General features: G+C 33.8%; 2 protein-coding genes and 1 long non-coding RNA gene across 6 annotated transcripts; 2 read left to right on the top strand and 1 right to left on the bottom strand.

Moving 5' to 3' along the window:
- Positions 1–1,307: 1,307 nt before the first annotated feature.
- Positions 1,308–4,852, bottom strand: Nop56 (Nop56 ribonucleoprotein). Its single transcript, XM_012359682.2, has 3 exons — positions 4,674–4,852; positions 3,398–3,969; positions 1,308–3,320 (listed from the first exon to the last, which is right to left on the bottom strand). The coding sequence occupies exons 1-3, from the start codon at positions 4,674–4,676 to the stop codon at positions 2,435–2,437; spliced, it is 1,461 nt and encodes a 486-aa protein (XP_012215105.1). The 5' UTR covers positions 4,677–4,852; the 3' UTR covers positions 1,308–2,434.
- Positions 4,853–5,159: 307 nt separating this feature from the next.
- On the top strand, positions 5,160–6,402 carry LOC105667733 (uncharacterized). The gene is made up of 4 exons (XR_010888716.1): positions 5,160–5,318; positions 5,411–5,577; positions 5,868–5,978; positions 6,123–6,402. It is a non-coding gene; the product is annotated as an uncharacterized lncRNA (long non-coding RNA).
- An 846-nt stretch (positions 6,403–7,248) lies between these two features.
- Acf (ATP-dependent chromatin assembly factor large subunit) lies at positions 7,249–16,022 on the top strand. Of its 4 annotated transcripts, none has more exons than XM_067350275.1 (14): positions 7,249–7,994; positions 8,524–8,662; positions 8,743–8,957; positions 9,051–9,258; positions 9,336–9,580; positions 9,660–10,333; positions 10,418–10,891; positions 11,428–11,921; positions 12,026–12,799; positions 12,880–13,097; positions 13,178–13,353; positions 13,540–13,653; positions 14,112–14,463; positions 15,075–16,022. In XM_067350275.1, exons 1-14 carry the CDS (start codon positions 7,882–7,884, stop codon positions 15,259–15,261), a joined length of 4,383 nt encoding a protein of 1,460 aa, XP_067206376.1. In that variant the 5' UTR covers positions 7,249–7,881; the 3' UTR covers positions 15,262–16,022. The 4 variants fall into 4 exon arrangements, with proteins under 4 accessions (XP_067206376.1, XP_012215389.1, XP_012215388.1 ...); XM_012359966.2 differs by having other exon boundaries at positions 7,250–7,994; positions 9,048–9,258; positions 15,087–16,022; XM_012359965.2 differs by having other exon boundaries at positions 7,251–7,994; positions 9,048–9,258.
- Positions 16,023–16,114: the final 92 nt, after the last annotated feature.

Genomic DNA, 16,114 nt, shown 5'->3' with positions numbered 1-16,114 from the left:
TTAACATCACGCGTACATGAACGCGACGGATGAAAGGATCGATGCTTTTATAACAATAGACTACGGATGATGCAGCTGCGATAGTCGTTAAAGACGTATGTGTGTAAAATGAGAAACGGCAGCATAGGCGTTTTTGCAAGGAGAGAATGAATCATTAGTAGATATTATTAATAAGTGCTTCCCTTCTCTCTTACGATTACTATGGCTGGAAAAACTACGATTATTGATGCCCTTTCGTAGAAAAGGGCGTAGATAGAACGATATTTTTAGCATTTCTCGTAAAATTTGAATTGAATCTATGCACAAAATCGGCGAGAGGAGACTTTCGTGCCCGATTCAAACATCAATTACGTGATTACAATTCAAATGTAAATTGTTTAAGGATGGATTAATTGCGTAATTAGCATAGAAGTTTAAAGGAGAAATTAATCTTTGCTATTATATGATATTACATAGTTATCATAAATCGTGAGCGATGGAAGATCACACATTAGCATTTGATTATATCTTACTAACAATGAAATAATGCATATCCTTCGACATAAATGTTTATGGAATTATTACCACTTCGTAATTAATTCTAAGCAGCTAATTAATATCACGTTATTATGTTAATTAACATATATAATCACGATCGTCCGTTTACAATCGTTATTACTTTTAATTTAGTTTATCTTTGCTGCATGATATTGAAATATTTTACATTATTTACTGAGAAATTTTTTACATTACTTACTGAGAAATATTTTCCATTATTTATATTGAGAAAATTGTTATTTTTGAGTTATGACAAAAAATTTACGTCGTCTAAATTTTTATTTACTCTACATACATATTTAAAAAAAAGAAATATTTGTATGTTTATCTTGTTGCTTTGTAACAACAATATGCAGAAAATTATTTATTTGTAACTTTCCGCAATATGCCAACAGAAAGTTACGTTATTATTGAAATTATTTCAAATTCAGTGGCAAAGTTAAACATATACACATGTGTGTGTTGTAAGAATGGTTTTTATTACGGATCTATTGTTATTGCAGTTGCAACACACGTAGCATTAATATAACGAGATTAAAAATTTCAGAAGCAATTGATATTAATAGAAGCCATTCTGTAATTCCGCAGAAAAGAAAAAAGTATCATGTCGAATAGTTATCTAATTGTTTTAGCTCTTGTTTTTGCTCTGAAGAGAAGAGCTTTCATGCGAGTACCAGAGACTGAATTATGTAAAGGCGAACGATCCTTTACATTTTCCATTATTTGAGCATTTTATATGAGGCAAGATGATGAACACATAGGCAAGGATATATTTTTCAAATATGAAAATGTATTGTACAAATATAAAGAGAGAAAAATCATTTTAGTCAATTCAACGCATAAAGAATCATCAGCCGATTATTAATGTAACAAAGTGTTATTACGGGGGTGTATGTACAGTTTAGTGTTATAAAACCCTTTGTAAAACTCGAAGTAAACACAAATTGCAAAAACGCACCTATTAGTTTCCTTGTAGTTTGCGAATTTTGCAATATCTTGCTCGAGACAAATTGTTTCTTGTTAAAAAAAAGAAATTAAATTTGAGATTGTATTGCATTTCTGTATTATTTACGCGCGATAATATTGTTTATGATATTAGAACGGATGTACTGTTGTAAATTTTTAAGTTTTTCATCTTATATATTTGATCTTTAAGTGTTGACTCTTGCAAGTTGAATTATTTTTAAGTGTTATAAAGAAAATTTGGAAATTAAACATCAGATATTTATATTATCATTACAAATAACTTAAATGTAATAAATATCTGGAAATACATATTGCACTATACATATCACAATATTAATCGCGCGTAAGTCCGATATAATGTTACATTCAATTTCGCGTGAAATTTATATTCAACAAACGATTAGTCCTCCAATATGAATCATAGCAGTAATACATTGCTTATATTTAAAACAGCTGAATCGTCGATTTTTGACACTCTGAGATTTCGCTAGATTCAGTAATTTTATTGTAATTATTGTTTAAATATTTATACTTACTTTACAAACTTATCATTATTAAATGCTAATTGGTGCTGGTGTTAACTGAATACTGAATACTTTTATTAACGCTGCATATTTTTATTTATTTTTTATTTTATTACAATTACCTCTCTTCTCCTGTATGATGTCCATCAATATTGAAAAAGTAGCAAATCGTGAGAACATAAAATTTCTTTTATTTAATATCGTTTTTTTATAATACATACATAAATGCTAGATGATAAATTGTCAATCATTTAAAAAATGTTTGTAATTGTCAATAATTTTATGTATGTATTATAGAAAACAATATTATATTGGTAAAAGAAATTTTGTGTTCTCACGATTTGCTACTTTTTCGATATATTGACGGACATGATATAATATAAATGATGATATAATCTAAATAATATTTAAGCGTCCTCTTTCGATTTCTTCTTCTTCTTTTTCTTCTTTTCATGATGATCATTTTCAGCGCCATTTTCAGCGCCATTTTCAGTGCCGTTTTCGATCACCTCTTTCTTTCTCTTTTTCTTCTTTGCTTCTTTTTCCTGTTGCATATTTTGTAACATTTTTGCTGTTTCCTCTACGGCCTCTCTCATTACGTCTACATTTTTTTTGGGTTCTTTGCCAGTTGTATAAAAGGTCAATCTATCTTCTACTTGTTGCCGTAATTTTTCACCGAATATTTTCACAGGTGTTTCGGCAAAACAATCGATTCTGGAAGCAATGGAGCATTTATTGGCCAGATATCTTGCAATTCTACCTTTATTTTTTGTACCAGCACGGCCAATAAATGTAGAGTGAAATAGAAGTCCATATTTCGGAGTATTTGATTTTCCACGGCTTTTTAATGCTCTGAACAAAGCTTTTTCCGCTCCCAATATCTGAACAGTAGATGCCGGAGCCTTTGCCAAATTAGTTAATGATCCAGCGTGCGCTATCAATCTGGCGCCAACTTGATCTCCAATTAAAGTAGCCAAGTTTGGTGCTATTCCCGCCATTTTCGACGTTAAATATTTGGCCATCTTCTTTCTGTACTCCACTAATCCGACAACGCGTTCAGCGAAGATTTCAACGTTCATTAAATCAACCGGACTTATGTCCATTCCCATAGAAGACTTAGCTGCGTCAATGATGGCTTGAGCTCTAGCACTATCCATAACTATTTCTTCCAATGTTGTGATTTTGTCATCTATCAATTCTTTTCTATTTTTTATCACTCGTGCCACTTTTGCGTATGTATAATTTTCGGGAACTATCTTCGCGAGTTCTGGAAAGTGATATCCGTACCATTCTCTGCAATCAGAACAAAAACTAAAGTTATTTTCAAGTCTATTTATTTGCAATGTAATCAAAAAGTATACTACGCATACCTTATACGCATGCTGAACGTGTTGATGTCCTTGTCCAATTGGTCCAATAAGGATATGCTCTGGATAATCATGTTATCCACTCGATTCACGTTGAATTTAACCTTGGCTCTTGAATAACTATGTCCAAGACCTAACTGTGCAACTGCTGCATTCTGAGGAGTCAAGCCTTTCACTAAATTAGGAAAGTGAAGTCTTATTCCTCGAAGAATTTCAAAAACGGCATTGCCAAGTTCGCATTTTATTCCCAAGGTTTCAGTGATATGGGAACCGAGTTTGGGATCCGCAACACCCAGAGTAACAGGATGCTGTTTAGTGGATTCTGGTATGCAACCATCTAAGAAAATCTTCAGATCTTCTGTGACGATTCCTTCAGAAATACTGTTGATATTTTCCAGGGCAGATAATGCTGTTTTGAAGGGTGAAAATCCAACCAGATTTACGATCGAACGGAAACGTGACAGTTCCGTTACCGACGCCTCCACCTGAGGCAACATCATTCCAATCTCTTCAAACTGTTTAACTTGGAATACAGCATATCCAACGGCATGCTCATACAGAATAAAGAGTTTCGACTGTAAAGCAAGCAAATAGTATTACTTATATTGTTTCATATAGTTTTCTATGAATACTTTGTGATATTGATTTTTTTGTACTTGTTTTACATGTAAATTTAATTCTCTAGAATTTCTACTCTATAAAATTATGCTTCAATGTTATAATTGCTATAATTTAATACTGATACAATAATCCTATTCTATTATTATTTTATTTTTATTTTTTTAGCATTGTTATTATCTCTTTTCTTTCTCATATTACATGATTATCTATGTTTATATTTATATTTTATTTTACTTAAATGTGTTCTATTATGTTTATGTTTGCATGTATTATATCTTATAATATTGTGTGACTCTTATATTGCAACTTGATAAATAAATAAATAAATAAATTATCATGTATCATGAATCCATTCATTTTGATGAGAGGTTAACATCACAACTGATAACAGTCACCTATAAAGTACATGATAACTATTTATTTATTTATTTATCAATAGCTACAATATAAGAATTACACAATATCACAAGTTTATAGCAATTATAACATTGAAGCATGATTTTATAGAGTAAAAATTCTAGATTTTATAGGATAAAAATGCCACGCTCACGTAGTGTATGATACATTGTTTTAATCATATTAAGTAGAAAAATTTAGATATTATAATGAATAATTTGTCTAACTGTTATATGATTTAGAAATTATCATATATACTTACCATTTTTTATATTTTAATCACTTTAAGATCCTAATCTCTCCGTACCACGTTTATCAAATTTATCCATGTGCGTAACGAGCGTAACGTATGGAAGCGTACTAGGGCTGCGTTCCGAAATTCACTGCCTGTACTGAAAATCTACAATACACGTAACGTAAACTATAGATTTTCAGTGCCGGCAGTAAATTTCGGAACACAGCCTGGATATACAGCGGAAATAAAATAGTACGTGAATAATATGGGTAGTAGACGCTACAGCGCTGTACATTTCCTGCGTTTAGAGTCACTAGAATAGGAATCCAGACCACAGACTACGGGGTCTGGCCGATATATAGAAGGGTGCGTTCCGTTTCGTGCATAGACATAGGAATAAGGAGATGGAGTGTAAGCCGCGGGGGGTGAAGTCGCTTTCGGGGAGCGAGGACTACGGTCACATGGTACTTTGGTGCCGCATTGACGATTGGGTAAAGTTTGCGCAAGCGTAATATTTTATTTTGACCTAATAAAAATAACCTAAAATCACAGTGCAACATAGGAATCACAAACCACAATGCCACTGTGTATTGTAACAAATTGCAAAAATCGGACGGCAAGTCGTCCGATTTTAGGAGAAAATAAGAAAAATAATAATATATCATATCACAGGTAAAAAATTATGTTCTATTTACATGTATTAAGATTATATCAAAATGAGAGAAATAATATAAATTACACATGTAATATAACTTTTTCAATAGATTTCCAAAGAATGAAAAATTAAAAATGTTATGGTTGGACATCTTAAAGCTAAATATGGAGTCAGTTCCACCTGGAGCTAGAATTTGCTCCGCACATTTTAGCAAAGATGCTTTTGATTTGTCATCTAATACGAAAAGACTTCGACCAAATACACTACCGAACACAGGTATCAAATAATATTATTATCAAAATTGGGAAATGACACCTTTGTAGTGCTGTTCTTATTATAAGTTTCCTATTATAAGTTACTTTTTTATTTTACTTTTTGTAATAACGCGTTAGTAATATATATATATATATATATATATATATATATATATATATATATATATATATATATATAACATTACTTTTATAAAGTAACTTTCCCCATTCTGATTTATTATATGATTTACAAGATTATGTAGTTTGACTTGTTTATCGCTTTATACATACATCTTTTGTTTACTTGTTTAGAACACGTTGCAGTAGATGCAGTAGGAAATGTGGTTGCACATGTTTCAAAAAATTTTTATACAACTTCTAAAATAGATAGAGCTACATCTCCTATCTCTGGAAGCAGTCATTGTAAGAAATATTTAACTTTATTTAATAATATATACAATTTTATTTTTAATATTATACTATTTTACTTTTAATAACATATACAATTTTAATATATACATTTTTTCTAAAATTAAAATGTTTTACAAATTATTTGAAATTTTTTAGTTGTAGATCAGTCAACAAGTATGTCTCCACAGAGAGAAGATGACTCTCTTGAGAAAGTATATCTTTATAAAAAACTGCAGGATAAAAACAAGTTTTATTTAAAAAAGATCAAAGTTTTGCAACAGAAGGTTCGACGAAGCAAATCATGGATTATCTCTTTGAAGGCAATTCTTGATTTACTCAAAAAAAACAATCTATCGGAAACGGAACAACTACAAATATTACGAAATTATTTATATAAATGTACGTATAATAAACAATAAAATTGATAAAAGAAAAATTTTGTTATAAATTTATTGCGTTGTTGTCAAATAAAATATATTCAAATATACAAATTAATAAAGATTTTTGATATCTATAGATTTAAATTATTTAATAACTTTTAGTTGTTTAATTCTAATATCTCAATGATATGTATATTATTAACATTTTAGCATGTTGATTTATAAATAAAATATTGTGTTTTTTTATTTTATTCAAAATATTTTGTCATATTTATAATTGTAAACAAATTATCTGTTTTATTTTTAAATTTTGCGCATTTATGCTACAACCAATCACCAATGCGGCACCAAAGTATCACGTGACATATTCCCTGCGGAACTGACTTCACTCTCCTCGCCAAAAGTAAGATTTTATGCTCTGTCTCCTTATTTCTATGTCTATGGTTTTGTGCATGATGCGCAGCAATTGGTTCCGCCATTGTGCGTTGCACGTCCAATGAAAAATAGGACCAATCTGTCTAGATTTGTATTTCTAGGGACTCTATCTGCGATTTGAAACCTTTTATAACAATGTCGATTATGCAGTGCACCAATCGCTAAAAATTTCACTCGATTAACAAGAGATGTCGTTATCTCTATTTTTAAGCAGCGCATTACTTGACGTACAAATGCGCTAAAAATTCTATGATTGTTCTCAGATATTATCAAAAACTCTGCTATTATAATCCAACATATCACATAAAATAATTTATAATAATACCTATAGTCAATAAATGTTAGTTTTCGGCAAATATCTGCGAACTCTTTAAAAAAACCAACGTGTTTTTTCCCGCCAAATTTAGCCGCTTTCACAACACCGGATACACGGTGCCAACAGTGATAAAGCGCGCGACACGGTTAATCGCCCGCGTTTTTTTTTTTTTTTTTTTAATTAACATTTGACATCCGATTACTGGGACATTTATCTTGATTGTTGCGCAAACTTTTATCGATAGGCTCTTCAATCGCCCGTGCAAATCAGGTAAGTACGTGTATGCGTCTGCGATACCGATTCGCGCGCGAATTTCGTCAAGTTGGTAACAGCGGTCGCGGTTTGCACGCCGCTGGCTTCCGTTCGTGCGGTACACGGCTGCCAGGTGTGTGGAGGGTGCATATACTAGCATATACGCCGTTACCGTTGCGTGCATAGCCACGACGGTCAGCGGCCGTGTAAAGTCGCGCTTTGTTATGAGATCACCACAACGGGCAGGATTGGGCGATGATACTGAATCGCCGATTAGCGTCGCCGTGTCTTCTCGCGGCTCGACGTTAAATTTCCTTCCCGGTGCTGGCCTAGCGTGTATTCCCACAATTGAGAGCTATACGTACGTATAATCGTGCGTGCCATTTGGCTTGCACGAAGTGTCGCGCGTAAGAGCAACGTTCGCCGTTCGCGGGCGTTTGTTTCACCGTTTGCGGTATCGAGTTCACGCAACGCATTGCGAAAAGGAACCGTTGTCGTTGTAACGGTTGTCATTGTCAGTGTCACCGTCGAAATGCCACTACTACGCAAACAGCCGTTTCAGCGGCTTCACGTTTCGTCAGACTTTCGGGATGACGACGAAGTGTATCATTGCGAGGTTACGAACGAGATATTCAAGAATTACAAGTAAGTCCGCGACAACGAGATGCCGCGAATCAATCCTGTTGAATCGTCAGTCATTCTTATTTATTACTTGTATAGCGGTGCTTCATGTTGTATAGTGATTATAATTAGATGTAATTGTTTATTATAGCTGCAAGCTTGCTTTACATATATTGCTGTGTGAAAAATATGCCAATTATCAGCTAATTGGATGGCATAGAAATTCGCAGTCTTGTTGCAAAAATTACTAAACAGTTTAAAATGTGTCAACAATTAACTTTATCTATAGATTACTAAAAAATTTGATTAATGAAGATAAGTTTAATTTTACTCAAGAAATTAAAGCAAGAATTATTTCATTTATTAAATAGAATTTAATTCTCTTTTTTAATTTTTTATTTCTTTAATTTTTTTCTAAAGGCATGGCAGTGTAAACATTTAGTAAAATAATAAAAAGTAAAGTAAATGAATATATATATATATATATATATAAATTATTTTATATACATGGTAAATTTGATTACTTGTGTAACAAATGTTTTGTATATTACAGTGAATTTTGTGAGCGAATTATCTTGTGTAACTCACTTATATGGTCGTGCAGTATCACAGGTAGGACTAATATGACATTTGAGGAAGCTTTACAATGCGAAGAGAATGCAAAAAGGAGTTTAAAGGAATTTCCAATGGAGGTACAGTATAGTTTTGCACAATCTGTATTGAATATATTCACAGATGGACATGCTTTTATAAAACATTTAACATTTTTCAGCTGAGAATTCCTATACTATACCTTGCTAGTAAAACATTTAGGTCCTCTTTTAATGAGATGATTGAAGATGTTTATCAATTTGCAAGAGATCGCTATTTTGTAGGAGAAATGGTAGAGGCTAGTTTTACAGAAGATTCTTGGTGTAACTGTCATGTTCTTCAAGTCATTATACCCACAGAACAGCAAATTAAGGCATACATGAATGAAAATGGCAGGTAAATAAATTAATTTTATTATTTTATTTTATTTATTATATATTATATTCATTATTTTACACATGAATTCAACTCTATAATTATTTTTAGAAGTCTACAAGAACATTATTACCATCCACCGGCAAAATTATTTCGCTACGAAGTAGAACAATTGGATTCTGGAGATACTGATATCAGTGAGATTATGATAGTAGAAGCATCTCAGGTCAGACGACGAAAGCAGCATTACAGCAGAGAACGTAACAAGATATTTCTTCGTCAACTTTGTGAACAAAATAGTAGCGGTATATGGATTGTTAAAGTCAGTACAGAATTCAACGATTGCCTAAAAATATTTAAATGCTCTTACAACGTTAATTCTTATTTCATATGTTATAGGAAAACGTTTTGGAAAAGTATGGAATTAGCAAAGTACGTTTTGACACCATATTTGCTGGAACATTGCCAGATTTTACAGTGCGTGTAAAAAAATCTGTCAAACATAAGCAGGAATCCATAGACAAATATCTCACTTCAGGTGTGTCGAAGCAGAAATCACTTGAGAAAATGGATCCTCTGAAAAAAGTTAACGAGAGTGGAAAAGTTAATAACACTAGTGCGGCGAAGAAATATCGAAAACCGAGGTGAGATCTATTCGAATAAAGATTTTATCAATTTTTTGTTTAACATTTAAAAAAAATATTTTTAACTTTTTATTAATAGAATGAATGGCAAGCATAGAGAAGAACTTAAAGCGAAAGCTTTGGAGGAGAAAGCAAAGCGTAAAGAAGAAAGGGCGCTGAACAGTGAGCATAAAAAGGAGAAAAAGCAGAAGTTGGCGGCTTTGGCTGCATACGTGAGACAATGGAACAAACCAAGAGAAGATCTCGAGTGCGAAGATCTATGCCTCATTCCTGAGCCCACCGTTATTAAATGCAGCATACCAAATGAGAAATTTGGAGATTTTGCTATGATATCGGAATTTCTTCAATTTTTTAACGAAGAATTGGAAGTGTCTGTGTATTTTCCGGGAGGGTTCAATTTAGAATTATTGGAAAAGGCGTTATTAACCGAAGAAGCATCCGGTCCTTGGAGTGATCTTTTACAACTGCTATTATCAAATGTATTTAAATATCAAGCGGGAGAGGACAATGAAGTTAATGCAGAAACATCTACTTCGCTGGATGACATTAGTCGTTACGAAGATGCATCATCAATGACAAAAGCTATCAAACTCGCTACGATGGCTTCTAGATGGTGCGCGACTTATCAGGGATGCAAGTTATCAGAACTTACGTTAGATCACGTAACCCTCAGTGAAATTTTAAGGCAACATCTTTTAAGCTCTGGAGGACGTATAAGTGAAGCCGCTTCTAAATGGCGATATTCTCAGAAAGGTGTGATATAATTTTAATTATGATATAATATTAATTTATTTTAATATTAAATATGTTTTATATAAATATAATTATCCGTTATAGGTGGCTATACAAACATTGATGAGCCAGCGCTTCTTTTAAGAACAAATGAGAGTTACATGTTACGATTCTTGGGACACCGAAATGTTTGCGAGCTTAATTTGGATGACAAAATAAAGATTGTCATATGTCTAATCAATCAGTTACTTACATTTGCCTCGATACGTGACGCAATTGAGGAGCGGTATGATAAATTACATCAAGCAAAGAGAGAATTGAAGCTGTTTATGATTGCTGAACAGAAGAAGGAGAAGGAAGAAAAAGAAAAAATGCGGGAGCGTGAGAAGGAAGGAAAAGTCGAAGAAGAGGAGCCAAAGCCGAAAAAGATCACGCGTGGTAATGACGAAGAAAGGAAAAGAGAAGAATATGAAAACAAGCTAAAGGAGCTGCAGCAAGCTGTAAAGGATGACACAATGATGCTCTATTTGGGCGCAGATAGAGCTCACCGTAGATATTGGAGATTTACATCGATACCAGGTGCTTTTATTACATTCTTATTTTTAAAAAATGTTAAATGCTCACAATTGGAAATGAGAAATTTGTATTTTTTTCTGCATTATATTTCATATCTTGATTTTATAGCTCTAATCGAATATATAGATTTTATAATAAATTTAATATTATACTGATTTTCTCTGAAACGTTAAATTATTTGTCATCTTTTTCCATTTTAAATAATTTTCTGATTTTAAAAATATTTGTATGAATTTGTGACATTAGGCAACACATTTGTAAGTATTTTTTTTATGAAATTAAAGTCCACAATCGTATGCATACATACAAATATTAAATACACTATTGAAATTTATTGAATATAATATTTTTATAAGAGTATAGTGATGAAAAAGTTAAAAGCTTGTGTATGAAATTTTTCATTTTTAGTTCGTGCAAGTTGTTTGATATTATTTTTGCAAGATTTTTAAAAATATTTATAATGTTAATATATTAATATGCAATATCCAATTTTTTACGTAAAAATTGTCATTGATCAATCTCGATCTTGTTTGTTATAGGAGTATTTGTAGAAAATGATGAACGCTGGCCTGGAAACTGTCTTCCAGAGGGCACTCCGCACCATCCAGAGTTGCAAGATAAGGAGGCAACATATGCATATCTAAAAAATAAATTTGAGGACGAGTTTAGCGACAAGGAAAACAGTTTCAAAAAATCAAAAAAATCGCCCAAGAAACTTCTGTCTTCGGATAAAAATGGCGTCAAATCACCACGAAAGGAAACAAGTCCTCGAAAAGAATTTAAGCAGGATCTCATGAACATTAAAAGGAACTTGCTATTGTGTACGGGAGATAAAGACTGCCCTGTTCATTGCGAGAGATCAACAATTAGATGGAGTTTTTACGGAAACCAAGAGGATATTCAAGCATTAATAAACAGTTTAAGCACAAGGGGCATCAGGGAAAGCGAACTTAGAAACAATCTCGTACAAGAGATGGACAGCTTGCTCCTTGTTATCAATGAATGCCCTAACCACAAATTAAATCCCGATGTTGTAAGTAGATATTTTTTATGTTTAACTTTATATATCTTACTTGTACACAAATTTTCTATAATTACACGTCAAAGAGCGAAAAATAAGTGGGTATTCGCGCATAGTTTCCAGATTCCAGTAAAGCGCAAAATAAGACAAATAAGAAGAACAAATACGAGAATGCAAACTTGAACTTTCCTCCCGGCATGCCGATCGACGAAGTGATGGAAATGACTCTGAGAGATCATATTCTGGACTTCGAAGATAAGATCAACGCTGGTTGTTTGGGACACTTGAAGATTACCGATCGCGCGACCTGGAGAGACGCGATCAATAAGAGAAGTTACGACAAACAATGCGACAAATTGATATCTGCCGGTACTGAGATCGATATAGACACAGCCGCTAATATTATAACGGACAAGATAAAGAGCGAGTCCAAGCATAGTAGACCCGGCACCCCAGACTCCGAAGTCGGCAGTATTAGCATAAAGACTTACAAGGATCCAGGAATGTACTTAGGTCTGCCCGGTGAAGACGAAATGTTGCCAGAGCAAAAGCAGCAGGCAACTATCAAACAGATGGCTTGTGCTATTCTGCAATTGTCCCTTGCTATAGAACAGAGATATCTGCAGAGACCATTGGGGCCCGATCAGAAGGATAAGAAATGGTCGGGCGAGGAGGCACGAGAGAGATGGGAGCAATCGCTTCTAGCATCGACAAGTTGGTCGCAGTTGTTCGTTCATTTGAGCACTTTGCACAATAGTGTGGCATGGTACAAAAGTGCATTGAACGCACAGTGTCGCATATGTCGAAGGCGCAGAGACGCGGAGAACATGCTGCTTTGCGACGGATGCAACAGAGGACATCATCTTTATTGTCTGAAGCCGAAGCTTACTGTAATTAATATCTTCGCCGTGCTAAGAGTCGCTTAACACGCGACGGTGGTCGATTGATCTAGCATTTCGTTTATTTGCAGGCTGTACCAGCGGGAGATTGGTTCTGCACAGCGTGCAAACCGCCGGAGATAAAACCGAAGGAAAAAACTGAAAAGCGGAAAAGATTTGAGGATGAAATCGAGGACGAAGGAATATTGACCAAAGAAACGCGGCACAACCGCGCAAGGCGCGGTGTACTTCCTAGCGACGACGAGAACGAACAAGAAGATGACGATGATAAAGAAAGCGAGGAAGATGTGTAAGTTGTCGTCGTTTTGTAACATTAAGATTCGATTTAAAATTTTGTTGCTTATTTTTGTTCTTTTCTCATTTTTTCAGAAATATACGACCGGAATACCTGTGCGTGTCGTGCAGAAGTGACGGTAAACTGATCGCCTGCGATACATGTCCAAATCGTTATCATCTGGAATGCGTAGAACCGCCACTGTGGAGGGCGCCTAGAGGAAGATGGTCTTGCTCTAAATGCAAGGATAAGAAAAAGAATGCTACAAAAGGTAAAGACTAGAGTGAAAACTAGAAGAGAGAGAGAGAGATGATAACGGAAGGCTAGACTGGCGAGAATTTCTCCTGTTATTATTTAAACAAAATTTCTACACTCACAGTAGATTGACATAGCGATAGACAAAGTCTTTATAAGATTATTATAAGAAAGTTTCTTAGCGTTGAAATTATGTTGATAGTGAGGGGGCGCGAAAGGGAAAGAGACAAGGAGAGGCTGTGCGCAGCAGCAGCACGCTCTCGCATCCATGGCTTTGCCAAAAGCCTCCTCACTACAGAATCTACAGACTGGGACGGTCTGTATTGTAACTGTTTGTTCTCACTGTGTGTACACATAGCATCCTCATGGCCAATCTTTTTTTTTCCGTCTTTTTATTTGTTTGAAAGCATCGCATGTTAAACAAATGATGGGTCTGTTCATCTAAACTTTTCATAGTTTTACATTCGAGTTCTATCTAAGTTTTTAGGATATTATCATAAATCATGTATAGCATAAATCATGAAATTGATTTGTCATAAGTAGATAGTCAGTCATAGCGGTGTAACATTACATTCCTGTGAACACTTGATTTACATCTCAACTTATTGCTTTGGCAATGAAATCTGCTATTGCTAACTCATGTGCGTATCACGCAACATTAACTATAGCAATGAAACATTATTTCTTTTAGTGTATCTGTAAATCTAACTTGAATTTTGAAGCTAACATAAAAATGTAGTACGCTAACTAAACAAGATAATATTGAATGTGCAGATAGTAGCGCATCGGATGATACTGAACCCAGACAAACGAGACGTGCGACGAAGCGAGCTGCCGAAATCGAACACGAGGAAGACAAGAATTCCGTGAAAGGATCTATGATTAAATTACAAGATTTATTGAACGACATTAGGCACCACAGAGATTCGTGGCCGTTCATGTCGCCCGTTACGAAGGATGAGGTTCCAGATTATCACGATATCATTTCTAATCCGATGGACTTCGGAACGATTAAGACTAAGCTCAGTAACGGCGACTACGATGCGCTGGATAAATTCTTCGGTGATTGCCAGTTGGTTTTCGAAAATTGCAGGATGTACAACAAGGAACATAGTTCCGTGTATAAGTACGTATTAACGCCATTTTTGTTTGTTTTATGCAAGTTCGGATGCCAGAGATTATAAGACTAATACGCAGTATTCATTTATGTGTGTTTCACCTATATTATTAACAATAATTATATGCATATATTTTTAATTAACGTCACATAATTACTACTAACAATAAAATAATTGGCATCTTTGTTATTTCTCGGTATTTCTCATCTGTATGCTAACTTTGATTCATTATATGTACAAATTTTTTAATTAACTATTTAGATGTGATTCCGATTAGATTGATAGAGAAATATGCCGAATATAAATTTACAGTAGTATTTAGAATTATAGCTAGATAAAATGAAGCATTATCATTAAAAATATGCAAAATATTAGTCTACTCGCGATAGATTAGACGATTAATTGTGATTAATTAATTAACCATTTTATGGATTGCTCAATGGAAGGAATTGCTTTTTTCATACTCACTTGCAAAATTTACAAACACTTCGAATTGTCTCTGTAACTTTTAGTATATTACAAATCAGGCTTCGCTGTTGTTGATACGAATGATCTTTGGCCTCCGAACCAGTTTAGAAATATATGTGACAGAAGTGAGGCTATGCTTTGTTAAAAATAGTTACGTGTACAGGGCAGGTATGCGGTTATTCAAATACTTCGAGAAACGCTGCAAAGAATTAGGCTTGAACTTCGACGAAGAATTGTTTCAAGAACCCGAGACTAAGAGATTACGGTTGGATGACGATGTTGAAGAAAATAGCGCGTCAGATAGCGACGACGAACAGGAGGCGCAGAAGAAAAGATAGAAGCGGAGTACATATATCTCAGTGTAGCGCAGTGTACTCGTGAGATTGAAATCTGTGTGCTGCTCTCATAAATTTTATATATTTTAAACACAGCACACGGACTCACTTAATCGATACCGAGTGGTAAGCGGATTCCACATGTAGTTCTTGGGACGTTTTGTAAATTGTGTACTGATTCTTTCTACAGTGAGTAATAAGAAATTGTGTCGATAATTCAAGGGATAGTACAACTCTCTGAAAGGTTTATTTTTGCAAAAATTTTTTTCTACACGATGGAAGATTTATTGTTTTTCTTTGAGCCGATTTGTTCGAGGCTTCTTGTAATAAAGATGTACTCAGTATTATTTGCAGGAATGCATACGCATACTTTTAGATATCGCACGTATAGAACATTTTAAAACGAACATATACAATTAATTAGTTCCACTTGCTTTGATCAGTACAAGAGTAATAACTATTTTCTCTATAAGTGTAAACAAGAAAAGATTCTCAATATATTCTCGCATTGACAATTATTTATTATTATTATTTTAATATTATTCGCATAGAGTCAACAGCATATATACTCTTCGCTGTAGTTAAATTAAGCAACGTTAACTGTATGGTGAATTACATTATGCAAATTTTGTTTTTCTCTGGATAATCTATGCGCAAATTTTTATCATAGAATACGAGGATAGCTTTCGGAAAACTCATAAGAGATATAAGACGTTATTCACAAATTTGTTTGTAGATCTTGACAATAAAATTGGATACTTTTATACTACGTGTTTTATAACTATTGTCAACTGCAAAAATTGTTATCTTCGCATTATTTTTTAGAAAATTTCTGTTCACTGTCAATAGTACTTAT

Source organism: Linepithema humile, chromosome 2 (genome assembly GCF_040581485.1).
Source record: "Linepithema humile isolate Giens D197 chromosome 2, Lhum_UNIL_v1.0, whole genome shotgun sequence".
NCBI lineage: Eukaryota > Metazoa > Arthropoda > Insecta > Hymenoptera > Formicidae > Linepithema > Linepithema humile.
The sequence above is the reverse complement of the archived record's forward strand: the minus strand, read 5'-3'. Positions and strand labels throughout refer to the sequence as shown.